The sequence below is a fragment of the Colletotrichum aenigma genome (assembly GCF_013390185.1).
Source record: "Colletotrichum aenigma strain Cg56 chromosome Unknown KSG_Cg56_contig07, whole genome shotgun sequence".
Lineage (NCBI taxonomy): Eukaryota > Fungi > Ascomycota > Sordariomycetes > Glomerellales > Glomerellaceae > Colletotrichum > Colletotrichum aenigma.
This window is the reverse complement of record NW_023500913.1, coordinates 2,971,606-2,998,166: the sequence shown is the minus strand read 5'-3', so window position 1 is coordinate 2,998,166 and position 26,561 is coordinate 2,971,606. Positions and strand designations below refer to the sequence as shown.

The 26,561-nt window shown below is 49.0% G+C and overlaps 8 protein-coding genes across 8 annotated transcripts; 3 read left to right on the top strand and 5 right to left on the bottom strand.

Annotated features, from left to right (window-relative positions):
- Positions 1-4,285: 4,285 nt before the first annotated feature.
- Positions 4,286-7,546, bottom strand: CGCA056_v011069 (uncharacterized protein; the record flags this gene model as incomplete). Its single annotated transcript, XM_037326316.1, has 4 exons — positions 4,286-4,822; positions 4,925-4,986; positions 5,765-7,082; positions 7,148-7,546. The coding sequence occupies 4 exons, from the start codon at positions 7,544-7,546 to the stop codon at positions 4,286-4,288; spliced, it is 2,316 nt and encodes a 771-aa protein (XP_037175302.1).
- Positions 7,547-7,921: 375 nt separating this feature from the next.
- CGCA056_v011068 (uncharacterized protein) lies at positions 7,922-9,074 on the top strand (the record flags this gene model as incomplete). The annotated part of the gene is made up of 3 exons (XM_037326315.1): positions 7,922-8,252; positions 8,306-8,849; positions 8,921-9,074. 3 exons carry the CDS (start codon positions 7,922-7,924, stop codon positions 9,072-9,074), a joined length of 1,029 nt encoding a protein of 342 aa, XP_037175166.1.
- Positions 9,075-10,325: 1,251 nt separating this feature from the next.
- Positions 10,326-11,109, bottom strand: dtxS3-0 (Aldo-keto reductase dtxS3; the record flags this gene model as incomplete). The annotated part of the gene is made up of 2 exons (XM_037326314.1): positions 10,326-10,810; positions 10,893-11,109. 2 exons carry the CDS (start codon positions 11,107-11,109, stop codon positions 10,326-10,328), a joined length of 702 nt encoding a protein of 233 aa, XP_037175303.1.
- Positions 11,110-11,145: 36 nt separating this feature from the next.
- AMT2 (Aldo-keto reductase AMT2) lies at positions 11,146-11,478 on the bottom strand (the record flags this gene model as incomplete). Its single annotated transcript, XM_037326313.1, has 1 exon — positions 11,146-11,478. The coding sequence occupies one exon, from the start codon at positions 11,476-11,478 to the stop codon at positions 11,146-11,148; it is 333 nt and encodes a 110-aa protein (XP_037175304.1).
- A 1,129-nt stretch (positions 11,479-12,607) lies between these two features.
- Positions 12,608-14,863, top strand: CGCA056_v011065 (Ophiobolin F synthase; the record flags this gene model as incomplete). Its single annotated transcript, XM_037326312.1, has 3 exons — positions 12,608-12,896; positions 12,956-13,256; positions 13,309-14,863. The coding sequence occupies 3 exons, from the start codon at positions 12,608-12,610 to the stop codon at positions 14,861-14,863; spliced, it is 2,145 nt and encodes a 714-aa protein (XP_037175305.1).
- A 520-nt stretch (positions 14,864-15,383) lies between these two features.
- Positions 15,384-15,929, bottom strand: BOA3-0 (Cytochrome P450 monooxygenase BOA3; the record flags this gene model as incomplete). The annotated part of the gene is made up of 2 exons (XM_037326311.1): positions 15,384-15,635; positions 15,696-15,929. 2 exons carry the CDS (start codon positions 15,927-15,929, stop codon positions 15,384-15,386), a joined length of 486 nt encoding a protein of 161 aa, XP_037175306.1.
- A 366-nt stretch (positions 15,930-16,295) lies between these two features.
- Positions 16,296-17,098, bottom strand: BOA3-1 (Cytochrome P450 monooxygenase BOA3; the record flags this gene model as incomplete). The annotated part of the gene is made up of 4 exons (XM_037326310.1): positions 16,296-16,752; positions 16,807-16,852; positions 16,907-16,973; positions 17,042-17,098. 4 exons carry the CDS (start codon positions 17,096-17,098, stop codon positions 16,296-16,298), a joined length of 627 nt encoding a protein of 208 aa, XP_037175307.1.
- Positions 17,099-18,086: 988 nt separating this feature from the next.
- On the top strand, positions 18,087-19,203 carry CGCA056_v011062 (uncharacterized protein; the record flags this gene model as incomplete). Its single annotated transcript, XM_037326309.1, has 3 exons — positions 18,087-18,396; positions 18,443-18,567; positions 18,955-19,203. 3 exons carry the CDS (start codon positions 18,087-18,089, stop codon positions 19,201-19,203), a joined length of 684 nt encoding a protein of 227 aa, XP_037175308.1.
- Positions 19,204-26,561: the final 7,358 nt, after the last annotated feature.

Below are 26,561 nucleotides of genomic sequence, written 5' to 3'. Positions count from 1 at the left end.
TGATGTTTTCGAGACGCTATGAGGTCAATGATCCCACGGCCGCTTACTACGCAAGCCATTCCCGTGCGTAGGCTCTTCTCCGGGTGTGAACCAATCAGGTACGAGGGGGGACGAGCTCGAGGGCTCATGTCGGCAGTGGGGGGAGGTAGTTGAGCCGGGCGCGGGACAGAGAGGTGTGAGAGCAAAGCCGCAAACACTCAAGCCTCCGTAATGATCAACCGTGGCTGGAGCAAAGGATCGGGTCCAAGCAGTGGCTTGACGTCGAGCTACATATTGACAACATGCAGACAAGCTTCGCGACAGGTCCTGCACGGTGACTAACCGGCTAGCTCGACAAGGCACGGCTTGTTAGTAATCTCGTGATGTCTGGCGATTTCCCGGCAGATTCATATTTCGACGAAGACGGACAGCACAGATCATGGCGGCCCGCGGTTGAACGAAGTGACTAACCACTTACACGATAGCCAAGCGCTAAGGGGATAATATTTCCCGTCCGCGTTGGGTCTGCTACCATTGTTCGTTCAATAGTCTCGTATCCGTGCCCACGCTACGCAGCCTTGGTTTTCTTCCCACGTCCCGTCGAGATAGAGAAAATTCCCCGACAGGCCTCAGGGGTCCTCATCTCGAGCCGCGCACCGGTCCAGCATCTAAGCGAGGCGGCGGCGGCGCACGGTACCGTCTTTTCTGTTTCTGTACGCCTCTGACTATATTAGCCTGTTTCCAAGCCGCCATTATGTTATCCAAATCTACGCGTACCGTGGCTCGTGGGCCACCTTAGTGCTGGGCGTGGCGGGGGGTGGGTTACCTCCTCTTCCTTAGGAAGAGACCTTTCGTGTGTTGAGAAAAGGGACCGAGAGCGGGAGTGGTTGTCAGGCGGGCGTCAAGTGATCCATGCGTTCGAGCCTCTTGTGAATGTTCCTTCCGCGCCGGCTGATGAGTAGTAGGATGCGCGGAACTGGTACCCCGGAGGGCTGTGATGGGACGGCGTCAAGCTCGTCCTCCTTCCTCTCCCGTGAACGCCGCGTGCCGCCGGAGAAGTGGAGCCTCCCTCCACGCGCTGAATAGGGCAAACTTGGCTTGCCTTCGCTTTCAATATGTTTTGGTAATCTCGATGTGAGTGGCTTGATGCCTACGGTCCACGTAGCCCGACATCACGGTCCGTGGTTCGTGCGACTGCTCCGTTTGCAGTGCTGGGTCTGGACCCTGGCCTATTACGAGACGTGGCCGCACCAGTGTCCGCTCGTGGCGGCGGCTCTGTGTCAATGGCGTCGGTCGCCAAGAGATTTGAATGTGCTTTGATAGGCGTCATAAGGTATCAAGGGTTTCGCGGGAGCGGCGGCGAGATGCCAGACATAAGCGCGGGACACATCAGACACAGGGATGGAGCCTGATGGATTGGATGCTTGCGAAGTATAGGTAGTGATGAGTGACATTGAGGGCTCTTCAAACGACATAAGGGTAGGGAACTTGTTGCTTATGATCGACGGGCTTGCTTTGTAAAAATGATGTGCCGTCTGGTCCATTGTGAGGCGGACAATGTTTTGGCACACCATCTCATCATGATGCGACAGTTAGCCGGAGCATGTGTCTGGGGCCGCTGGATGAGCTGTGCATTTCTGCCATCATACGGTCTTGGATAGACCTTGATTGACGTGGCTTGATGAACGGCGCTCAGCGTATGACGAAGAGAATCCCGTCCGCTTGGATCGTGGCTGAGGACCCCTATGCCCCCATGTCGATATGTCGCGAGAGGTTAAAAGTCGTGAAGGGTGGTGAACAGGGCCCCCCATTTCGGTCAGTACACCGCGTTTTTGCACGGACGAGACAATCGCCTTACCAATGACGCCAGAGGTTGAACCGCAAGACGCTCAACCCGTCTGAGAGCATTATTGACTCATATTAACGGGGACCAGACCGTTGACGTTAAGGAGAGAACATCTGTCCCTAAACCGCGCACGGCGTCAAGTTCCAGCTTGTGCGAGATGAAAACGACAGCTCGTCATCTGCCACCGGACAGTTCGCCATGTGCTGTGGCATGATTGAGTTCCAGGAACCATCATGGCCCAGCGGAAAGTGTGACAAGGTCCCCTATCCTGCTGTATTCGGTCTAACTAGCCACGCACCTGGTTGCAAAGAGTTTTGTTAGCACCTGCGCGATGGCAGAGTTTGGGCCACAATGACTCGTCTCGTCCCTTTTGGGTGCACTTTTCTACGCTCACGCCGCCTCGGCGTGATCGTATCCGAAGGAGTGAAGGTATCCAAACTCTAAACAGGATGTGGACGGGATGTGATGAGATGGATGGTTTGTAGATGGGTGCAAGCAAGATTGGAGAGAGCACGCGTTCGTCGCGGATGGCGCCGACGTTGCGTTTTCTCCCTTCCTCGCAGAAACGAGTTTGGCTTCGAGTGGGCAAGCGTAGGCAAAGTGTAAGTTCGATGCTGCCTTTTGTTGTGTTGTAGTGCACTGGTCAGTTTGGTTTGGGTTCACCACGTTTCTGGGATGGGGTGTTCACGATGTTCCATGGGCTGAGCTTGTGGTTGAAGTGTTGCGTGATTGTGAATCTAGCGGCGCCGGGGAACAGGCCACGACGCAGTCGAAATGGTCCCATGAACGCCGGCCGAGGGCAGAAGTTTTGGGGAGGGATGGGAGGGAAAGGTAAGACCCATGGACGGGTTGGGCTGAAAGTTTGTGTGGGGAAAGGATCGTGATGATGATCGTGATGGGATTTGTTTGATAGAATGACTCGGCGTTTTGCAGTTCATGAGAGCTTCCGGGTTCTCACTAAAGCCGAAAGGCGCGAAATAGAGAACCGCCAAGAGAAGTATGTTCGTTGTGTTGGTTGTCTCGTGGCTTTCCCGCTTCATCCGTTTGCAGGGAAAGCCATGGGCTGCACGCGTCTTTGTCAGCGTGGCAGCAGTGGCAGCAACCAAGATTAGCCTTTCTCGTCCTGCATGTGTATTTGTGTGTGTGCTGTCTGGTTTGGGGTAAGGACGAGGTCAGAAGCACGTTTTCGGAAATCCTTGAATCGACTACGACTTTACCATCCGCCCATCTTCCACCACTGCGGCCGGACGGCATGCGGCAGTCCTTTTGGGCGGCCGAGTGGCGCCTGGGGTCACCGCACAAGAAAAGAAGGCTTACGGCCGGAGTGGGTGCTCCGTGCTCGTCGGCAGACTGGCCGGAGTTCGGTCGGGAGTTTCAAGTGAAGCATGACCGCGAAGGACTGTGGCTTCCCGCCCGCAATAGAACTTGTTTGAGTTTGTCAGCCATCAGGGACGCGCCTCGGACAACTGGGCCGACGACCGGGGGCTTGTCATTGGATATGGCATCGTGACTTCAGTTGAAGCAGGAGAAATAGGATCAGGGGGAAATCCGTTGTTAAAGTTGACTTTTGCTGCCCTATGATATCTTTCCGTGATAACGAAACATTGACAGCTTGTCTGAGCGAGATTTGAGTTGCTATGCGCCTCTTCTAGAACCGGAACCGGATAGCGGAGGAAAAGGGTGATGAGGCCTGCGTGTTCGGTGTTAAAGTTGCGGGAGAAGGCTGATAAAAACAGGAACACCCATCGCCGTGTTTCTTGGCGTTGACATGTTGGTGGGTTTGGTGATGGCTTTATCACGAGGCTGACCGGGAGTGTCGGGCGTCCTGCGACGATGAGGATCATAGCTGATACTCGTTTGCGACTCTATCCGGGACCTTGAGATGATTCTCATACCGCAATCTCACTCCTCAGCCTTGAGATGAGAATTTGAGCCCAACTTCAGGACGAATAAACACCAGATGACTTCGGAGGAGAAATGCTTGATTACCGCCTGCTCCGCTGTTCCTGTCTCGTCTGTCTTGTCGTTTGATCTTGATGCCTCGAGGTTGTGAGCTGTCAGAGTAAGGAACACGAAGCTTCTCTGTCTTGTTACTTCCAAATGAATATAGGGCTGTAACGCTTTGACACTCATCTTTCAGCAAACATGAAACGCATCTCACGTTGGAGCCGAAAACCGCGAGCTTAAGTCAATCAAGCCTTTTGGAATGAGAAAGTAATCATCAGAAGAAGAAACGGAAAGACATGGGAAAGTCAAACATCGTGAAGATTCATGACAGGGTTTTCCAGCGGCCGACAAAATGGCCTTTTGCATCCTCCCTCCTTTTCCATACTCTCCATGCGCACTAACTCTATCTTTGTCCGTGGTGTTCCTCCGGTGGTGCCCTGCTCTGCCTACGTATTTGCTGGTCGCATCTTCAGACTCGGCCGGGACTGAACCAGCGAGCTGGCTGCCACACATCTAGTCGCTGGGGGTGATCGGACCTCCGGGGGCCGGAGATTGAGTGACGATGGGCCCACCCGGGACCGGCTGGTCTGGAATGACCGGGCCATCGGGCACCGGCTTGTCGGGGATAAGCGGACCACCAGGAATTGGTTGGTCGGGGATGATGGGACCGACACCGATGTCTTGATCACATGCTTTGAGGGCTGCGATGATGGCTTGCTCCAAGTTCCAGATCTCGAAAGGAGGCTTGTTCCCGTAAATGAGAAGCAGACTCGTCAAAGTTGCGCGGAGACCAATGACATCAGAGTCCTTGCAGCCGCCAATTTCAAAGATCTGTCGTTTTGTAGAAGGGCCAAAGACGGTTGTAGCTTCGCCAAGCACGATGGTGTCGACCACAATGCCCTTGCCTGCAAGAATGTCGGCGAGATGTAGCAGGATCATGTACGTGCCGACTGATGGCTTGGCTTCGCCGGTGTAGGGCTCAATTAGGGAGAGATAAGTGTCTCTGAGGGCATCAAGATTTCCATCGCGGCGTGTCACGGTTGTTTCTATCTGAAGAAAGATTAATGAATCGTCTTTCTGACCGCTAGTAGGAATATGCGAAAGCTCATGTGGAAAATGACAATGTGTTGAGGCTGGGATGTGACTACTTACTTGACGCTTTCCTGGCCTTACGTCCGGTGCCGTAAAGGGAGGGTTGATAGGAGAGTTGCCACCTGGAATCAGAATGACAGAGCCTTCCCCTATTCCAAATTGAGGAGCAGCAATGCTTAGGGCCGTGAAGCCTAGCAAAACTATGTCGCAGGCACGCATTGTAAATGCCAGACTGCCAAGGAAGAGAAAAGCTAGCCCAGCGTAACTCGTCGCAAGCGATCAACGAGGAACTTAAATAGGATTGTGTATGTCCTCATTTTGGCCAAATTAGTATCAAAATTGACGATGTTCCGTCTCTCACTTGATGCCATTTAGTTCATCAATATTAATATCAGTTAGATGAGACTCGACATGGAGCATATGTATAATTCAGCCGGTGCAATTTACCCGGACATGTTTGGTTATCAGGCCCGAACTGAAATAATAGAAAGAAATTCCTAATTGGCCATGCAGAATCGAGATAAAATAGAACCATGGTAACGGCTAACGTGTAGATATTGTGGCTTGGCTTTGGCCTTGGAAAATGCCGTCGTCGATGAAAGGGGCGATAAGACCAAGGTAACCGGTGGAACACAACGCACCATCATTTCCGTTTCTAGAGTCGCGGAGGGAATCGCGCCTCTCCATATAAGAGGTCAAAGGACTGCGATGGAATAATATTAAGGAAGACAAGCATTGTAGTTCTGCGATGGTCTGGGGTGATGGTATGATGTCGCACTTCTCAAGGACGCTGACTGGACCAAACGCCGGCTCTGCGCCCACGAAAGCGACTGTATCCTGGTGTGGTGCGCGGCTAATCATCCGCTAAATCCAAGCTAGATATCATCTTTTCCAACGTACCAACCAAATTCTCGTAGACTGCCTCCTGGAGACGTGGCTTCATGAGGTCAGACCCATATCCAAAGTCACACCGGAGACATTTCTGTGTAATCTCCTGATATCGAGGACCCAATGAGGATGGTCTCAAGGCCATTTTTCGAACTTTGAGAATATCGCCAGGCTCGACTCTAGCCCATCGGTCTATTTGTAGCAATACTACCCCAAGGCTGTGCAGTGTCAAGTTGCCGATGCCGCAGAACAGCCTATCGTCTTCTGAGACTTTATCAGAACATTCTGCCGAAGTTTGGACCCCTTCCATGGAGCCAAGCTGTCTCTGGAAGACTTCCACGCCCAAATGTAATGTTCTGAGGGCTTTCGAAACCTCCTCGTCCTTGCTTGCTTGGAAGAAACCCAGGTCTCGTAATCTCCAGAAGTCGCCGAGCCACGGTGTGGAGTGAAATTTGAGCACGACTGAAACCAAAGAACGCGCGAGCTTTAGCCGATCAACCGTTGAAAAGGAATTTCGCGAAGCGTCATCAAGAACTTCGTCCATCCTGACAGCATCATTGCTCAGAGATGAAGATCGTGTTGCTCCGCTGCAGAAGCCATCTTTGGCCGGATAGAATGAGTGGCGAAACCCCTCGTCTGACTGAACGTCAATATGACCCAAACAACTCGCGGTGAGTTGCTGCGTCAGCTCCCTACAGATATCTTTAGATGATCCAAGGTCGCAGGATCCGCCAGTTGTACCCCGCTCGCATGTCATTGTCGCATTTCCTTCCCGGTTCTGGATGCGTCTTTGGAGTGTAGTCTCTGAAAACCTAACGACCTTGAGCCGCTTCTGAGGAGCAACTCCTTCATCGTCAGGTGGAGGAAGCTGTCTATAGAGCTTGCGCTCCTCCATCCATTCCAAGTTCCGCGACCGTACTTCTAGCTCAACGAGAGTCGAGTGGAGCAGATCCATGGAGCGGTTGCGACAGACGATGGCTAGATTCATGCGAACTTCGCCATCCAATTTGCTGGCTTCCACGAACAACTTCACCACATGTCCCGCATGACCGGGCTGCCCACAGTTCCACGCCCGGACTAGGGCCTCATGAAGAGCATTCGATGCCCGCCTTATTCTAATCAGGCCAGCCCAGTCTCCTCTTTTTGAAGCTCTAGACGGTATCAAACAGTGCGAACTCTGTCTGAAAATCTCTCCAATTTGCTCTCGTAATCTTTTCAGATCGTTGTTGCATACTCGAAGTTTGCCAATGGTACTTTCGAAATCGCTTGCTTTGACGGCGATCTTGACACCGTCTTTGGTTCGTTTGAGAGATCTTTTGAGCTTCCTATTCTGATCTGCATGTTAGCAAAAGGAGTAAAAGTGGCATTGTCCTATAGGAAAAGAGCCATCCATACCGAATTCTTCGTATCGCTTGATTCTTCGAAACTTGTGAGATCGGTCTCAAGATTATTGATCGTTACTGAGATTCCTGCAATGATATCGACCCAAACACTGTAGTTCTCTTTCAGTCTAGATCGAAGGGATTCATCGAGGCTAGGGTCCTTCCAGCCGTCATGGCCTGGGTCAGATGCCATCTCGGAAATGATATCGTCCTCTTCTAGAGCAAACCTGAGCCACAAGCAACACTCGTTCGAAAAGATCTGGCGCTGGATCTTGACCAATTTGAGTACATTTTTGACTTCTCTCGAGCTGTAGCGAAAGAGTTTGAGTCTGCGTTTGACTTCCTTGTAGGCTTTGATTGCGCCGCCGACCAAAGGGACAACGCCAACTACTCCGAGTGCGAGCTCCGCCATCGTACAAAGGAAGTGTTTCGAGCGGTGTCAGGAAGAAAGTGGAAGATGGAGATATTGTAAATTAACGTAACCGCGGGGGAGATTACGAAACTCAGCCGCAGCGCAGCTGCCCAGATTGAAAGCAGGCTGAGCTGGGGCTGGAACGATTGAACAGAACCGAGCGAATGAAAGCAGGCAGTCACAGATCTACGCGCGCGGCACAGCCCCTCATTTCGCCTTGCATAAGGGCACGTCAGCTTCTCGTCCGGAGGATAACTGCCTAGTTTTTAAATTTCTCCCCAAATCATACGCGTGTGACCTTCACAAGAAGTTGACGGATGCGACCAAATCCATTCCTGTATCCACGATCTTGATATCGGCCCATTTGTGCGCATAATGTCATTGCCCTCAGGAAACAAGAATCATGATACTGGTAGGATTGAGGACTGGATTGCCACAGAGCCACCACGCACTGGCAGTCTGATCAGCCGACTTTGTGCGGAATGTGTGGACACGACAAAATTTGCTATGAAAAAGATGAGTCTTCAGGACAGCCTCTCCAAGCCCATGCATCGGACTTTGGAGAAAAGCTGCAGCTCTCTGATTCTGTGGGTGGATGGGTATGGTGCGGTGGAGGGCAACCTGGACGCCACCTTGGAAAGATCGAGAACATTGAATCGATCTGTTCTAGCAGCTCTAATAAACATCTGCGACACTCTGACAAAGTGTTCGTCGCTTCAATACCCTACAAGTTGATTGGATGGTTAACGTATTGGCTAGGCTTGATTCCTTCCGTATGTGCTCCAGACGAAGATGCGCAACTGCGAACAGACCTTCTAGCATGTTTGGTATCGGAAGCAAAAGACGCCCTTCAAGATATCTACCAAATCTCTGAAAGCGAAGGAAGTGACAGCGAGTCGTCTTCTGAATCTGTTTCAGATGATTGGGACCAAATCGCCTCCGACATGCGGACAGACGTCGAATGCTTGATCGATCTTGAGCCTCTCATCAAGTGCCCATTCATAGACTCTCGAAAAGAAAATTCCAACCAGACAAAAACTACCGAAACCCCTCAATGGACGCCACTCAAACTCTACTCGGATCGCATTGCCAATAGGTTTCCAGTCGCCCAGGCGGAACTTGTTGAACGTTTGGCTCGTGCCAATTGGGATCGATTCCAAAGAATTCAGCTGGAGAAAGAACGGAATATTGTCAACAGAGACGATGAGAGAGTTGCGCAGGAAGCAGATTTGACGACGCCTACAGAAACGGGATCGGCTTTCCAAGACTCTGGGCTTGGGACATCACTTAGAACGGGGAGCAGGTATGCAGAGACAGTCATGTCATACAAACAGGACAATGGGCATTCGATAAAAATCCCTCAATTACCGCTAGAAGCAAAGAACGGGACACCTTTTTGCTGCCTGGCATGTGGACGGCGGGTAAGAATCAGGGGCGACACAATGTGGAAGTAAGTCTTTATGATTGCGTTCTAAAGCAATCGTATGTACTAAACGAACATCCAGGAAACACTTATTTAGCGATTTGAAGCCATGGGTCTGTCATTATGTCTCTTGTAACCATGGAACGATACCTTTCGAGACTCGTAAAGACTGGGTGCAGCACCTTGCATGGGAGCATGGACTGACTGCCAAACACCAATCGATCGAATGTCCTCTATGCTTAGGTTCAGAGAGGCGCACAGATGTGGGGATACTGAGCCATCTTGCGGACCATTTGGAAGAGATTTCCCTTTCTTCCCTACCGACTGGCGTTGCATCGGAGCAAGAGGATGACAGCGATTCACCTAGCAACGTAAGAAAGCTCATAAGGCGCAACCCAGAGGAGCGAGCCAAGCAGGCGCCACCTGATGATTTTTCGATTACTCAGAATGATCGTATGCCTGTGGAGGAAAGGGCGAAAGGTAACGAGTTGGTTGCAGGGGCTTTGGAATCCGACGTGAGCCACGTTCTACAAAGCACAATGGTTACATTTCCAGACGAAGAGCCATACACTATCAAGTGCATTTGCTCATCCAACGCAGACGACGGAAACACAATATTTTGCGAGAAGTGTGACACATGGCAACACATCAATTGCTATTATGCGGGAAGGGCCGAAGAGGCTCTTCGCGAAGACTTCGATCACTCGTGTGCGGATTGTAAACCGAGACTTTTGAATCGTAAAGCGGCCTTCGAACGAATGCAACAATTTCTGAAGGAGAATAGGCCACCGAGTTTCTATCAGACGCAAAATCCTCCCCCAAAAGAGCAGAAAGGCAACGCTCGTTGGCCGCAAACCAGTCCGAAGAAAACCAAATCACGAACTGGAGGTTCAAGCTCGACAATTGCGAATTAAAAGTAGTGGTAAAGATACATCAATTGATTGATCTAATAAAGATCTGAAGTGCCGCATCAAACTCCGAATGAATCCAATGTAATGACAACAGTCCTGGAAGCATGGCTCAAGGAGTGAGCCTATAGTTTGGTCAAGAATCACAACCAAACGTCGTGCTGTCGCGAAAGGTTATAGACAACTTTCTTACACCAGTGTAACCGAAAAGTGCGTAAAAGACTCTGAGGTGAATCCCACCAAGAAATTCACCTAAATAGTCTGGTCTTTCACACCACAGATAGACCAAGCTTTTACCAAATATCTGCCTTCACATCGAATGACGAGTCTCGAGACTTTTAAGTCTTCTAATGTTATACTCTAATAAAAGTTTAACACTGCCGAAACCCCTTATCAAAGCCCCATTCTTAAACATTTGCGAAGACTCGCTTGTCAATAGATTGAGGCTTCAACTATGTCCATACACGACCTTCGGTTTATACAAGGCCTCAAGGTATTCCTCGTCGCCTTGATCAAGTATCTTGCCTGACGCTCCAAGAGTATCGTCCATCTTTTCGACAGTTGTGAAGCCTACAACGGGACTGCATACTCTTTTGTTGATCCATGCAAGCGCAACGTGGCTCATGGGCCATTTCTTACCTTCTGCGACCTCTGCAACTCGAGATATAATGCTGGTATCAGGCTCAAAGCGCCCCAGAGCAAGCCCGAACTTGCTCTCAAACTCCTCTCTCTTACTCATCGAACGATCTGTGGTAGAAGGCAGACGAGTGAGGCAACCGTTGCAAAGAGGAGACCAAGGTATGAGCCCAATTCCCGTATCATTACAGTACCGGATCATCTCCCTTTCTTCCTCTCTGTAGACAAGGTTGTAGCAGTTCTGCATACTGATGAATTTTGTCCAGCCATGAAGTTCTGCAACATGCTTGGGTAGCACTACGTCAGCTTTGCTCGCGGGTACATCCCAGGAGACCCTGACAACCTACTTGCATTCGAGCAAACTGGCATGCCCACATACTACTGGCACCTATGTAGCGCACTTTGCCCATCCGCACGAGATCGTCCAAGGCTTTCATCGTCTCTTCAATTGGAACGTCCGGATCAAAACGATGGACTTGTAGGACATCGATGTAAGTCGTATCCAGCCTGCGAAGCGACGCGTCGACGGCGTTGAAGATGGCCGCTCTCGAAAGTCCGAACATGTTCTGATAGTCCTTCGACTTCTCCACGGGCATCATGGCGTGCTGAACAGATTGGTCTTCACCAACAGCCTAGAAACACTTCGTAAGAAGAACAACTTTCTCTCTCTTGATAGCATGCTTCTTGATGGCCTTTCCGATGAAGGCTTCTGACAATCCATTCGAATAGATATTTGCCGTGTCCCAGGTGTTGATGCCGCGGTCATATGCGGCTTTGAGAAGAGATATTGCTTCTTCTTCACCCAGGACCCACGGTCGAATGCCTGTAGGATCTCCGAAGCCAGCGCAGCCGAGGATAGGAACAGAAATGCGTAATCCCGATCTGCCCAACTGTCGGTATTCGCACTTCGTTGAATTCAGTGAGCTTGCCAAGCTGATAGGAAGCGGTTTTTGTGATGTGCTCATGATGCTGTGGCGAGGACCATATGTTCAATGTGCTCAGATTTGTCTCATTGATTGATCGTTGGCTTATTACGATATGTCGCGTAGGGGGCCTGCAATGATGAGATTTCTTAAAGCAGAGTCAAATGGCTCTGAACATTGTCATAACACCTCCGGTGAGAGAACGAAGAAAGCTAACCACTACATTCTTTCCCCGCTCGACAGATGATGAGACAGCGCACACCGTTGAACATAGTTACTCTCTCGCGGCCGCTGGCTTTGACTAGGATGAACGCGAATTTTCCCGTATCGCACGCGGTCATCCTTTTCAACATCCGGGCACCGAACCAGAAGTCATGGCAGCCTTGAACTTGATTCAGTCCATCGTATTTCCGAGAGACTTTCGGATCCTCAACAGAGTTCCTGGTAAGTACATATTGGACGAAAATCAGATGGCAACCCCATCTCTTGAGCTTCTTCTTATCGGCCTAGAGGCAGGTTCCGCGGAGAAAGAATTTTCGTTTCAAGGGAAACTGTAATTCCACGATGCATCGCTTTGTTGCATACAACAAAGTTGCGCGGGTGAGAGTGGGGCTAACGCGAGGGGATCGCATGCGTCTGCTTCGACTCTGTGCCGAACCTATTCCGAAGAAAAAAGCCCGAACTTTTGGATTTAACCATTTCGAACTATCTTCAAGTAAAAACACATGAGCCGAGCACCATGTATCAAAGTATTCCAAACACATGGCTAATGCATGGCCAAAGCAAGCACGCCCCAAAACATCAGCCCTGCTGTACTCTGCATGGTCCAGGCACGTACTCTTAGACAATCAGGGACGACATCGTTGTTCCAGAAGAACGGGAAAGCTTACCGAACACCTACGGAGGATCCTAGTTGGCCAACTCCGGGGAAGGCTACGAGAACCTTACTGTATGCGCATCGGAAAAGTCTTCCCATAGATTTATACGATGTGCCGCGTGGATGTAGTGGCTCTTAGCAAAGCATTACTACTAGAACACTTTGTCAGTCACTAAGATCACCCTCTGAGGAAAAAGCAAACAAAAGCTTTTGGTAGCGCCGAGAAATCATAATCACACCGTTCTCAAATCATTGGAGGATCATTACGTCAACAAGGCAATCAACTCTCGCATCATGGATGCTATTTGGGAATATTCTGTCGATATTGACGCTGAGGTGGCGGCATCCACTGGCTGCTTCACAACACTACCAATCCGCATTCATCATAGAGATGATCTTGCAGATGACGCCACCAAACAGTCGATTCTGGACTGGGGTGCCTATATTGGCGACGGCTGGGAGCACAAGTCCGGTTCATCTTGGAGTCCCGTTGGAAATTGGGGGGCTTTCATCTTCCCAGAGTCTCTCCCTGAACGTCTGGGAGTCATCACATACTTGGCTAACATGGGAAACATCCACGACGGTTAGTTTGTGTTGTCACTGAAAGTTTCCGCACTCCTCAATCTGATCAGTCATTCGCAGATTTGTGCGACGAGCTCCAATATGAGGAAGCTCTCAAAGAGCACAAGAGTCTTAGTCAGGCCATGGAAATAAGCGCAGTGGACAATCGGAGCAGTTCCAAGGCTGCTGATCGCTCCATGAAAATGAAGCGTTACATATCAAAATGTCTTCTCGAGGCAATGGAGATTGATAGACCTCGGGCCTTACGCATGATCAACACATACCGATCTAAATGGCTGGATGTGATGGAAAGGAGCGATGTGAATGAAATAACCAGCCTTGAAGAGTATCTGATCTTCAGAAACCTGAATGGGGGCATGGAGTGAGTACACGTATCGGCGTAAGCATGGTGGGAAAAAGCTAATATTTATTAGGGCATTCTGGAGTATGGTAGAGTTTGGGATGGCAGTCGACATTTCAGAACAGCAGAAAACGGCTGTTCGTCCAATTTTCCAAGCGGCTGAATCGGCCCTTGTGCTAACGAACGACTACTGGAGTTGGGACCGCGAGTGGCGCCAAGCTCAACAGACGGAGGATCCTAGAATTGTCAATGCCGTCCACCTGTTCATAAGAACTCAAGGTCTGTCCATGGAGCAGGCCAGAGAGACCGTTCGCCAGAAGATCATAGATTACGAACAAACTTTTGCGCGACTTAAGGCTGAGTTTCTCGGGGAGAATCCCAATGCCGACTTGAATCTCAAGAAGTACATCGAGGTTTGCGGAGCGATTGTTGCCGGTAATCACTACTGGTGCGCCAATTGCCCTCGACGTCATGCATGGCGCGACGATGAAAGTCTGCGCAGCGACGGTAGCTTCTCATCTTCGCCAGTCCGCGATGTCGCTATTCAGTCTTCAGTTTCTTCTCCGGGACCATACACCTCAAGTGTCACATCGCACAACTCATATCCGACGACCGATTTGGCGCTTTCCGAGCCTCTTGCGCTCACAGCGGATGAGAACAAGACTTCTTCATCGCTAAGCAACCGAGCTTTGATGGCTCCATGCCAGTACATACGCTCTATGCCATCTAAAGGCTTACGGTCACTGATGGTTGAGGCGCTGGATCAGTGGTTGCTAGTGGATGACGAGTCGCTTGAGACTATCAAGAAGATTGTCGACTTGTTGCACAATTCCTCGCTCATCCTAGATGACATAGAGGACAATTCGCCTCTCCGCCGAGGTCTACCAGCAACACACATGATATTCGGACAAGCGCAGTCAATTAACACGGCAAATTTCATGTTTGTTCAGGCTGTCCAGCTTACCCGAACGCTCAATAATCCCGAGTGCCAGGAAACACTCTTGACTCAGCTTGAGCATCTCTTCATTGGCCAGAGCTGGGATCTTTATTGGAAGTTTCATCTTCAAATCCCCACAGAGCAAGAATACTTCGAAATGATCGACTCAAAGACAGGCGCAATGTTTAGTCTTCTGACTCGACAAATGCTTCAAGAAAGCTCTATTGTCACTGGAAGTGACACAGCTCAATTACTAGTCAAGATGTGCCATCTTTTTGGACGATTCTTCCAGATCAGGGATGACTACATGAATTTGCACTCAAGCGAGTATTCCGATCAGAAAGGCTTGTGTGAAGATCTGGATGAGGGCAAAATGTCTTATCCGCTGATTTTGGCTCTGCGACAGAACCCCGAGCATCAGGATCACATCATGGGCATTTTTAGACAGCAAGCCGCGAACATGTCTCGTAACAACTCTGCAGACCCTCCGAGGTTGCCTCATGAGACTAAGAGGTACATCATTGGGCTTTTGAAGAGCTCCAATGCCATGGCTCTGTCGTTGAAGAGGTTGAAGGAACTTGAGGCGGCAGTTGAGCAAACAATTGGCGAGGTCGAAAAAGCATTGGGGGATAGCAACCCAGTGATGCGAATTCTTCTTGGTAGACTGAGTTTGAGGGATATCACTGTTTGAAGACCGGATGTATTTTTTTGTTTTTCACGAAACGGAAATCGGTTCTTTTGCTATTTATAGGTAGAAATCAGGCTCTCACAATTTTCGCGGAGAAAAGATACCTTTAAATGGCCAACATCAAGTTGAAAGTTTGAAGTTCATCATGACCAAGTGAAACCTTCTGATTACTGATGGTTGATCATTGTGCACAAACAGAAGACAATGACTGTCGTTAATTTTTCGTTTTCTTTGCTATCCATATTAAGTTTGGGTTGTATGAGTACCCGTGGATTACCCATGGGTACTGGTAGTTTTGGGTACTACCCGTACGGGTACCCATGGGTTTGTTGCTACTCTAGTCACGACCAGTCAACAATGAACATACTTAACAGATGTAGAAACGACGTCAATTGAGTCTATAGTTCATGATTCTACACTTTTCAAACCTCAAGCCCCTTAAACGGGAGGTAGCGCACATGGAATGGCGCGGCCTTCCAAAGTCCCAACAAACGCGCATCCCGGACAAAATCCTCATGTTCCCTCACCTGTTTCCAATCAAAGCTCCAAGCCAATTTAGCAACACAAATTCGAATCTCCATATATGATAGGTGAATGCCAATGCAGGATCGTGAGCCAAAAGAAAAGGGCTTGGAAGCCTCTTTCCGGTCATTGGAGAAGACAGGCTCATAGTATGGTGCTCGTGAGATAGCCATCTCTCTGGATGGAATTCCTTGGCTTTGTAAAACCATCTCTCGTCACGAGAAGTTACATGTGCTGCGGTGGAAATAACAGTCTAAACCCGGCTTGTCAGTAAGGTTATTACCAATGGTACTAACGAGGCAGATAGACTCACCCCTTTTGGTATCCACTCTCCCGTCACCTCGGCCCCTGGGCTGACTCTGGGCAGACCAAATGGAGCAGGAGCAAATACACGCATGCCCTCCTCAATAACTGCGTTTAGATACGTCAATGATTTCGTTGATTCACCGTCGATCTCAGTGTGCTGCCGAAAGGTATGTCGAAGCTCATCCTGAAGTCGATGCAAGGCTTGCGGATTTTGAAGCAGATAGTAGGTGAGCGCAGACATGAAGGTTGACGTGGTCTCGGTACCAGCAGCAACCAGCGTGGTGCCTTGAGACGCGAAGAAGTCAATATTTGCTTCAGGAGCTTTGTCGCGTAACAAGTGGCTGAAGAAATCAAAACGTTCTACATCTGCTCCCCTCTGAAGCCGGCGACTAGCTTTTTCTCGGGCGTTGGCGATATACTTAGTTCGCATCGCTTTGCTCTTCTCATTTACAAGACAGGATCGTACGAAATCTTGCAGTGCTTTCCATCGACGACGAACTACGTAGCCCAAGGCTATTTGGAAACCGATGTTGGCTAACATGTTGATCCAATCATTGCCCTGGCCTGTGGTTCATGCATTTAGCTTTTAGGTTCCAATACTGTCAGCTTACAGAAGCTCACCTAATTCAACTGTCCCAAGCTCCTCTCCAAAGGAAAGGTCAACAATCACGTCGAATGCAAGCCACATGAACCATTGGCTCATGTTCATGCCTTCTGGGCTGGCCCCGTGCTTCGAGACTTGGTCGAGTAGAGAATCGATATGCCGTATGATGATATCGCTTTGCTTTCTTAGAGCGCTCGCACTGAAGCCGGGCGCCAAACGTTTCCGAATGGTTTGGTGTACATGCGGGTCAACTTCGGTGCCGATGGACCCGCCGACGTCAGTTTGCTTGTAGAAAGTTGTGAACTTCCTAAAGAACTGAGGATGGTTGATGTTTGACTGCCCATAAATGTCTTTGATCGATTGCGGATGCGCGCACGATAATTCGTTTGGACCGATGCGGACGATGTCGCCGTATTTAGCGTGTAAGGCCTCTACTTCCCAAGGCCAGTTACCCGATATCCTGAAAGATGTAAGCGATGAGAATGAGATGGCGTATTCAAAAGGTTGATCTTACCATTGGCGCGAAATCCATAAGTCCTGAGCACGGCCTGAATAAGGGCCTTCAGTGATGTCAGTGATGTAATGTAGTGATGATTCACCATCACTTTACTGACCGGGAAACCTGGAGAGTGGGTGAAGGTAAAGATTGTAAATGGTTGATGCAAGCAAGTAAGTAGCAACCTGTTTCAATTAGTGTTGGTCTATGAGAATACTCAGACAAAGCTGCTGAGGTGCAAGATGTGACATACCAGGACAAGAGGCAGAACTGCCGCCTGGATAACGAGGAGAGCTCCCATCGTAAGCATCTTGTCTCACGAAGACTGCAGGGGTTGCGCTGTGAGAAGCAATTTTGGATTACACGAACCGAGAGTGATGGTCAGATTGTCAGAGTAAGGAAGTAGGAAGTTGCACAAGAATATGACTATACGGCCCGAAAGACACGGATAAACGGCGTCACATGTGAATGATTTCATTTAGTTCTTCAAGATGTGGAGCCGACCTAAAAGTTCGTGTTATCACACAATCTTGAAGATTGAGAAGCCGACGAGGCTACAGATCTCCAAAACATTCGCGAAACTTCAACATATCTCAAGGATACTGGACGAAGCTTAGCAGACTATGTGAACTGCTGAGTTTGGAGGTGGGTTATAGAATGAGCTGTTATTCGGAGGTTTTTAACAATACTAGTACCTTGTCTTTGCCTCGTGAAATGGAAGATCAGTTGAACTGCGATGTATAATCCAAGATGCATGCCCAATGTGGCATCTTCATCCCGAGGTTGACCCAAGCACGGAAAAGAAAAACCGAAAACTGCAAGGCAGTCCTTGCGGCAAGCTGTGCCGAGTCATTCGGACGCGTGGTTGGTGACAGCTTTCATGCAGCGTACCTTAAAACTACCGCGGGTTCGGTACAGCGGTAAAGCTGACCTTCGGATGATCTTAATGGATTCCAAGTTTTGCAATTACCCGAGTAGTTCATTCCCAAGGATATTGAGAATAGCCAAGTGAAACTCGCGATGTATGCACATCGAAACTCTCGTCGGGGAAAGCACTGCAAAGTCCGCAGAATAAATGAAGAAGTTTATTGGATACCAGCTGCAAACCTAAAAGTTTGGGTCCCTCAGGAATTCCAGAAAGACGGCATGCGAAGATATTCCTTCAAAGCTCTACAGTTCATGAAAGCCCTCGAGCATTTTTTCTAGTCAACCTCCAAAGAAACTAGCTACCAGTCCTACAATCAAGTACCACAGGCATACTGAACCTCACAGATTTGCAAAATCGCCTGCTCCGCAAGATGCCTCAATTTAGCAAGTTCAATATTCGCTCCAAGGACTACGAGGCGCTGCCTACGGCAGACTCAGAAAAGGACCAGCATGGAAGCCGATCTAGCGAAGAGTCCGACGTCCCATTGATGGAAGGAGAGTTGAATGGAGCTAAGAAGATATCTCGAGTTCAACGAGCTTTCACGACATTCAAAGAGGCAATGAAGAGCCCGATGTTCATTATCAGCTTCTTGCTTTTTCAAATTGGTGTCAGCAGTCTGTTTCTTGCTTGGCAGCACTCTCACCGCTTCAACGCGAGACTGAAAGATATCTCGATGCATTGTGAGTACATCATTCACTTCGTAGGTGCAGAGTCTGATTGAAGTAGCACCGGTGCTGGACAAAATCGAGATTCCCTTGGTATTGCGTAAAAGCTACGCACAGTACGGGATGGGCGGCCCAGAGATCTGGCGCGCAGAACCTAGCGAAGAGGTTGACAAGGCATGGGAACGTGTAACAGCAGAAAATCTGTTCCCAGTCAAGGAGGCAGATATCATTGCTATGCGGAAGGACCCCTCGTTGTGCCGATGCCGGAAAAGTACCACGTCGATGGCGAGACAACGTATATGGCAAAGTCGGCGATGTATCACAACATACATTGCCTTGACTATATCAGAAAGGTTCATTCTTTTATGTGCCATCAAAGTCAAGAAAATGCTAACAGTAAAAAGGCTGTTTATTATGACCATTACTACCCGAATGGTACCGACGACAATCCGTTTCACGCATACCACACTGCTCACTGCATCATGATTCTATTTGAGCACCTTACTTGCCATAATTTTCGTTCTACCAACCCCCAGTCAATTGGTCCACACAATCTGACTGATTACTTTGCAGGATCCTGGTGTTTACTTGTTCCGTTGGATGGAAGAGTTCAACCGCCCGATTGCAGACACTAATATTTGGCGGAAGTGTTGGGACTTCGAGAGTGTGCTTCAAGAGCACAATGAACTTGCTGTCAAGGATATGATGGAGACTGATGTGAGGAAGCCAAACGGGGTAAAAACGGTACCGGCTCCGGAAGGCGTGATGAAAATTATTCGGAACTACCAGAAGACTCACCCTGATTATAACCCCGGACAATAGATCATAAAATAAGTTGTCCCTCCTAGACAAGCCCAAAATTGACCTTTTTTCACGATGCATTCTTACTCCCTTATATAAATATAATGGCTCCTTCATATAATATCCCATAACTCCTCATCAATGGAGGCTCGTGATTACCTATCTTTCATTCATAGCAAGCGATGCGATTGATTAATTGAAGCTTACAGTCTCTGGCTGTCCAGCGCAAATCGCAATCTTCCGAGCACAAACTTTTCCACATGTTATGCTTCAACATGTCCGCAAGTAGCGCAGCGTAAGGTTAAACCTTCTCATTTTTAATTGTAGGAATCTACCTAATAGATTATCTACAAGCTATAGGAGTTGTCTGACCTCAGCGAAACATCTGTAGTCTGTCCAAAGATACGAGTTAGATACGTCGCTATCCCAATCATATTGTCCCACAGCCTCTAGCTCGAGGTCGCAAACCATTCCTGCAATTATGAATCGCATGGACTGCAGAGCGACGGCCCTACCAACGCACATTCTCGGACCAAGGAGAAATGGGCAATGAGAGGACCGGATGTCGTTGGCAAACTCTGTACCCGGTCCATTGTCAAACCACCTTTCAGGACAAAAGGAATCAGGCCTGGACCAGTAATGAGGCGATCTTTGAATGGTATACATGTCGGCGGAAACATTCACGCCCTTAGGGACATAAATGCCATCGATGAAAGCGCCAGGCGATGTCCTGTTAGTGCCTTTGCCATTTGCCGGAGGGAAGAGCCTGAGAGCCTCCTGTATATAACCATTGAGCAGCAGAAGCTGAGACAAGGATGCTGCGGTCATCTCATCGAATGAAGTGAAGTGACTTTGAAGTTCCTTTTTGAGCGCCTCCAGATAGTGCGGATTGCGTAGCAACAGGTTCATAGTAGCAGATAGAGACGTAGCGGTCGTGTCATATCCAACCATACTGCGAGGTTATTGTTAGCATGAATAATATATGGAGTTTTGAAATCTTACACGAGAAGTGAGGCGTTACTTTGGAGCTCTTTATCTGTCATGCTTATGCCTAGTTCTCTGCATCTCATGATCGCGGTCAAAAAGTCTTCATTTTCATCTTGGCGGTCAAGCCGTCTACCAGTCAATTGCGTTAGAGAAAATTGATAAGTGAACAAAATGAAAGTTCACTTACTTTCGGAGCTGTGCAGAAGGCAAAACCCTGGTCGGAAGCCAGAAAAGTAGGGGCACCAAACTCACACAGGCTTTTGCAAAAGCCTGTGCTCCTGGTACAGCTAGCAAGACCTGCAAAGCCTCGAGCAATGGACTGACTGCGCAGAATGTTGTTTTGAGTGTCTCGAATTTTACTTTGTCGCCGTTAGTTCGTGTTATTATCTCAGAGAATGGAGGTCCTCACCAAGCTGATCCTTGAGCAACGGCTCGCCGAATGATAAATCACTGATAATATCCCAGATGGCTTGTGACATCAATGGAGTCAAATATATGCAGCTTCTTTTTGCAGCAGATTTTCTGATGTTTGAAATCATGACGTACGCATGGGCTTTCTGTATGCTTTCTTGAGAACGTAACGCACTGCTTGTGAACGCTGGCTGCAGGGCCTTTTTCAAGCGTTGGTGCTCTTGAGGATCTGTGACTGTAAGAAGATTCGTTGCTGGCCAGATGATATCACCCATCATGGCTTCCAGTGTTCCTTCTTTGGTGAAAAATGCATCCTCTTTCGCTGAGCCTCCAGGCCTATGAATTGCATTTTGGGCCGCTATAGTAGCAAAAGAAAGCTCAGTAGGCGAAAGACGAACGACAGGGCCTGCAGCGTTAGCCAATTGCCGTGAACGTTGCCAGCAAGCATTTTTGCAGCCATGACGGTGGCCCCTGTCATCAGGTCATTGACAGAAACATTGCTGGTCTTGGCGGATGTGAACACATCCAAAGACTCCTTGGTTGTCAGTGTAAGTCGAATAGTGCCAACCTCACCGACCCCAGGTCCAGAACGGTCTGCGGATATGCACAGCAGATGAGCAGATCTAGCCTTCCATTCTTGCAGCATCTGCGCAGTCCATTGTTTTATCCGAGGTGATGCCTTTCCAATATCCGCTGCAACTTCCAGCGGGGGTGACAGCCGGTCTGATTGCGTGTCGAACTTTGGTGCGGATGGGAATGCCATGTACTCGCAAAGTGTATTCAATAACATCAACATCCCGTGAGCATCGGCGTGCTCGTGCGATGCACAGAGGAGTAGTTCCTTGGTGCAAGGTAGGAAGTGTAGACGGACGTCGGAGTTAGGTTGTATCTTCCGTGATAAGGATAAAGCTGAATCTTCTGTGTGGTGAACGGAGAATGTGTTCGATACCCAAACATCCGAACTTTCTGGCTGAATAATGGAGTATTCCATGCGACTGCCTCTGGCAGTAGCGGCTATGGAGGGCTGCGCACAACGTAAGGCGATCCAAGCTTGCCGAGCTCTAGACTCGGTGTCGGCATCTGACAACGAGTACCGAAGTTGGACAGCAAACATCATGCAGTAATTGATCTTGCCCGGGATGCCATAGACCTGACGCAGAACGAGCTTTTCTCTGGCATCTTGCTCTCGGGAATACCGTCCTGGTGCGTCGAGCCTCCACTCACAAGGATGGTGGTCGGAGGCAACGCAGTTATCGGCCATCATAGGTTGCAAAGTGTCGTGTTTCAGCCCAGCAAGATAAAGCGTAGGTGTGGATAAGTCAGTAAACAAGCTGCCGACCCCGGCAAAACAGGCAATCTTTATAGGGGATTCTTGACCTGGCGATGGAGGGTTTCCAGCTTTGCCTCGTAAAAGCGGGCAAATTGACCCCGAAATATCATCACAGTGCTGATGGATAGAAGCCTATTAGAGTTTCAAGCAACAGCCAAAATTGATTGAGTTTGTTGCGATTGCCGCGCAAATGCGCATGATTGGACGCTTCGTCTCAAAGAGAATTGCTTCGGAAGTGCTCAAGAAGTAGCCCGACCTACGTCTTCCTGCCATCCGATGCGGAAGTTTCCTGTTGTGGTGCCTCCCAGTTTCCCCTCTCGATAACTTCATCCTTTCTGCGCTCTCGCACCATTGCCACCTTTTGCCAATCACATAGACGTTCGGTACATCAGTTTTCATGAAGACAATGAAGACTCGATTGACAGAAGACAACACCGTCATAACAGCTGTAGCGGGTGAACAGGAAAATAACTGCCACAGACAATGGTGGAAAGACAGCGGTTTGACAGAGCTGAACTTAAGGCAATTGCCTATCTTTCTTTCCCCCGTGATGATAGGGTATGATGGTGTACTCATTGGCGGATTATTGACGGTACCTCAATGTAGGTGCACTTTAACAATGCCATTGGTTGCAGTCAAGGAGACAACTGACATGACACAGGGTACAATGGTAAAGTGCTATCTCAGCCATATCTGTGAGATGGTTCTGAGAGAATGTCAGATCTGGGGTTTTCGCCAAAGGACACAAATCTCACAGGAATCATGGTTGCTGGCTACTCCATCGGCGGCGCTTTAATGTTTTGGGTAGTGAGCTTATTAGGGGACATTGTTGGGCGACGAAAGGTCATTATGATAGGAGATGCGGTAATGATTGCAACAGGTACGTTCCGGGACATCGATCACGATTGACCGGCACAAGGTAACCTCCCGGCAGCTGCTGGGCAGACGTTCTGCTATGATGCGCGTCTGTACGTTATGACGCGATTTCTGGTGAGTACCTGACCGCATTCTCAAGAAGAATGCTAATACAGAAAAGATGGGCGTTGGCGGAATTATAATCGTCTGCTTAGGCCCTGTCCTGTTGACAGAACTCGCCCACCCACGACAGAGAGGCTCTCTGGTCGCAACTTACTCCTCATTCTTTTATGTAGGCGCAACAGGTCAGCTGGCATATATATCCTGGAACCGCTTCAATGAATAACAGTCTTCTAGCATCGGCATGGTTCACTTATGGCAGCCTTCATCTCAAGAGTGAGTGGAGTTGGCGCCTGCCAGTTGTCGTCCAGATTATACCTCCTCTGCTGCAATTGCCGTTGATGATGCTCGTACCTGAGTCTCCGCGGTGGCTTGTAGCTAAAGGAGACGCGACAAAGGCCCGCAGGATCCTGGCAAAATACCATGCCAATGGTTTCGAGTCGGATCAGCTGGTGCAAGCCGAATATGACCAGATCTGCTGCAGCCTCGAGAACGAGAAACATCAACAGAAAGCTTCATGGTTAGCGTTTTTCCAAACCGCTGGAAATCGAAAACGTCTTTTCATCGTGGTTGTTACCTCTCTGATGTCTCAATGGAGCGGGGGTGGAATCATAACTTATTATTTTGCCGCTGCGCTCAAGTCTGTTGGTATCAGCCCTTGCAGCAAGCTGGAATTAACGGTGGGCTTCAAACCTTCAACTTTGTGATCGCTCTACTCAGCGCAACCATTGTCGATAAGGTAGGGCGGCGAGTTTTGTTCATTTTTTCCACAGTAACCATGCTCTTGGCTATGGTCGGCCTCACAGTTGCGACGCAGCAATTTTTGGTCACGTCAAGAAGCGAAGCTGGGTCTGCGGTAGTTGTGATGTTTTTCATCTTTCAGTTTGGATTCGACAGCGGATATGCGCCGTTAGGAACAACCTATCTTGCGGAGATATGTCCTTTCTACCTGAGAGCCAAAGCAGTTGCTCTCCACTACTTTATAACTATGGCCAGCGCCGCTGCTGGGCAATACGCCAATCCTGTGGCAATGGCAGATTTGGGATGGAAGTACTATCTGGTGTATGTTTCGATTCTTCTAGTGGGGCTTGTGGTTGCATGGATTTCATTTCCGGAAACAAAAGGTTACACTGTGGAAGAGATCACAAAGATTTTTGATACCAACTGAAGACCTTTCTATACATAGAATAGAATACAAATGAAGAATTCCAAGTTCGTATTCGCAGGCTAGATCTCACTTATTCCAAACATTCACCTTTTGTCGCAATAGATGCCGAGTCTTACAGAGAAGTTGACAACGACTCGATTACCCTTTTCCTTATTACTGTCATTCTATAAACGCAGCAGAAGAAGAGCTGTCACATCGAGGTAAAAGGAAAGACTGAAGTTGGAGGGTAGTAACTGATCGGACAGGCAGGGCGATGTTCGCAACTGGAAAGCCTTGCTGGAGAATACTATCTCTCCATAGCATAAGGAAGCGGAAGCTAAAATTGACGGCAAGGTTTGCAAAACCGAATCCGACAACGTAGCACCAATTCATAGCGGAATATTGCTTTCGTAAGAACGTGCATATCACTATTCAATAAATCAACCGCACCTCTATAAACCGTAGCAAACGTTGGTGTGAAAGGAGGTTGCTCGGGGAACGCTTATCATCTGATCACGCGGAGCACATGGGAACAAGGAAGGGTAGAAGAAACAGAACCAACTCGTTGCATGGTTTAGGGATCAATCGGATGCAATGCAGGATTCGGCTTTGGCCATTACCGCAGGTTGCGATGGTGTGACAGGCAGAGATGACCTGGGATAAGCAAGGCAGTCGTAACGGCAATTTGCTTGCTCGTATTAGGTTTCAAAATCACCGAAAGCCTAGGTGTGGTACATGAGCCAATGGCCTAGGCTGCCCGCAACAGCGGCAGTTGAGCCGATTGGATGTTGTCCGCCCCTCTCCCCTCTCGTCAGCTCGATTCCCCTAATTCTCGACATCGGTATTGAACACTGAGGCTGACTACCCTATTCGATGGTTATATTGCTGGTTTGAGAGTGCGAATACGTGCATCAAGACAGGGGAGAATTGAACCAAGTTCGATTCTGCAGAGTCTACCACTTCTACCGTATGATCATCGGAGCCGCTTACTCCTACTCCCCTTTCTCATCTTTGAAGTGTTGCTGTCAGGACTTCATTGCAATCCAAAATGATAGACGCTACCTCTTTTTTGATTTTCAGCGTTTCGCTGCGCAGGGAAGCATATGCGCTGAGTGGGCTAGTCTTGGCGGCTGATCTGCTAGCAAGCCTTCTGGCTGGTTGGGAAACGAGGCCGAGGAAGAGGCTGTCCTTGCCTGTGGCAGGAAGGAAGACCGACAAAGACTTTAGGGAAGCACTCGCCGAGGGCCGAAATTTGGTAAATCCCCATTTGACGGATACAGATACGGTAAAGAATAAGTATTTACACGTTTCGCAGTACCCTGAGAAGGCGTTCATGCTCCCATCAGAGCCACCAATTGTTGTACTCCCCCACAAACTCATCAATGCGCTTAAGTCAGCCCCAGAATCGTAGCTTTCGGCGAACAAAGAAGTATGTCGTCGTGGTCTTGGGCAATATACCGACTTAGGAACTCCCATGCCGGAAATGTTCCATGCCATCAAAGTCGACCTCACACGTCATGTGCGAGATCTAGTTCCTATTCTTCAAAGAGAAGTCGAGAACGCTTTCGAACAACATCTTGAGCTCCACGAAGATGGGCAGTGGGCCGAAGTGACAGCTTTCAGCTTCGTTAAAATAATTGTGACCACATTGAACGCCGTTGCTTTCGTGGGCTGCGACCTAGCGAGGAACCCGGAGTGGCAAGATATCGCTTTCAACTATTCGGCAGACCTTCGAAAAGCGTTTGATGCTCTCAACAAGTGGCATCCGTGGCTTCGACCGTTCGTCCACCCATTCATCTTCCATCATATTGGATTTTCATCAAGACGAAGACGGGTCGCTGAGTTGTTGCGAGCTACTATTCACGAGTCTGATACCAAAGAAACCGGGACTTACGCCTTGAAAAATTTCATTCGAAAGCGGCTTGACGATAGACGTCGAAATGATACTAAATTGCTCGCCAGGATGCAGCTTCGAGCTGCTTTGGCAGGCGCAGACACTGTCGCACAGGCGCTCACAAATGCGATATTTGACGTTGCATCGGAGCCAAGTTACTCTGAGACTTTGAGAAACGAGGTGTCTTCATTGGTCTCTGACGCGCCTGGAGGTACTTGGGATATGGGCATGCTGAGAAGCATGTCGAAATTGGACAGTCTAATTCGAGAGTCGGCCAGAGTCTATGCCCCATTTCTAGGTGTGTCTTCATTACGCATTTCCACCGCAAAAGCTGACGAACCGATCATCTAGTCGCAATGGGTCGCATCACCACATCGTCGTTGGAGCTAGATGATGGAAGTATAGTTCCAAAAGATACGACCGTTTACTTTGACATGTATCACGCTCATAGATCACGCGATGTTCAAAACGACTCAGGCATCTCAACCTTTGACGCCTTTAGATTTAGTCAGCGGCGCGAAGAGCAGGGTCTTCCGAACAAATATCTTGCTGCAACTACTGGGCCGGACAACCTACCATTTGGCCACGGGGCTCACTCATGCCCTGGGCGATTCTTCGCAGTTGCTGAGATGAAA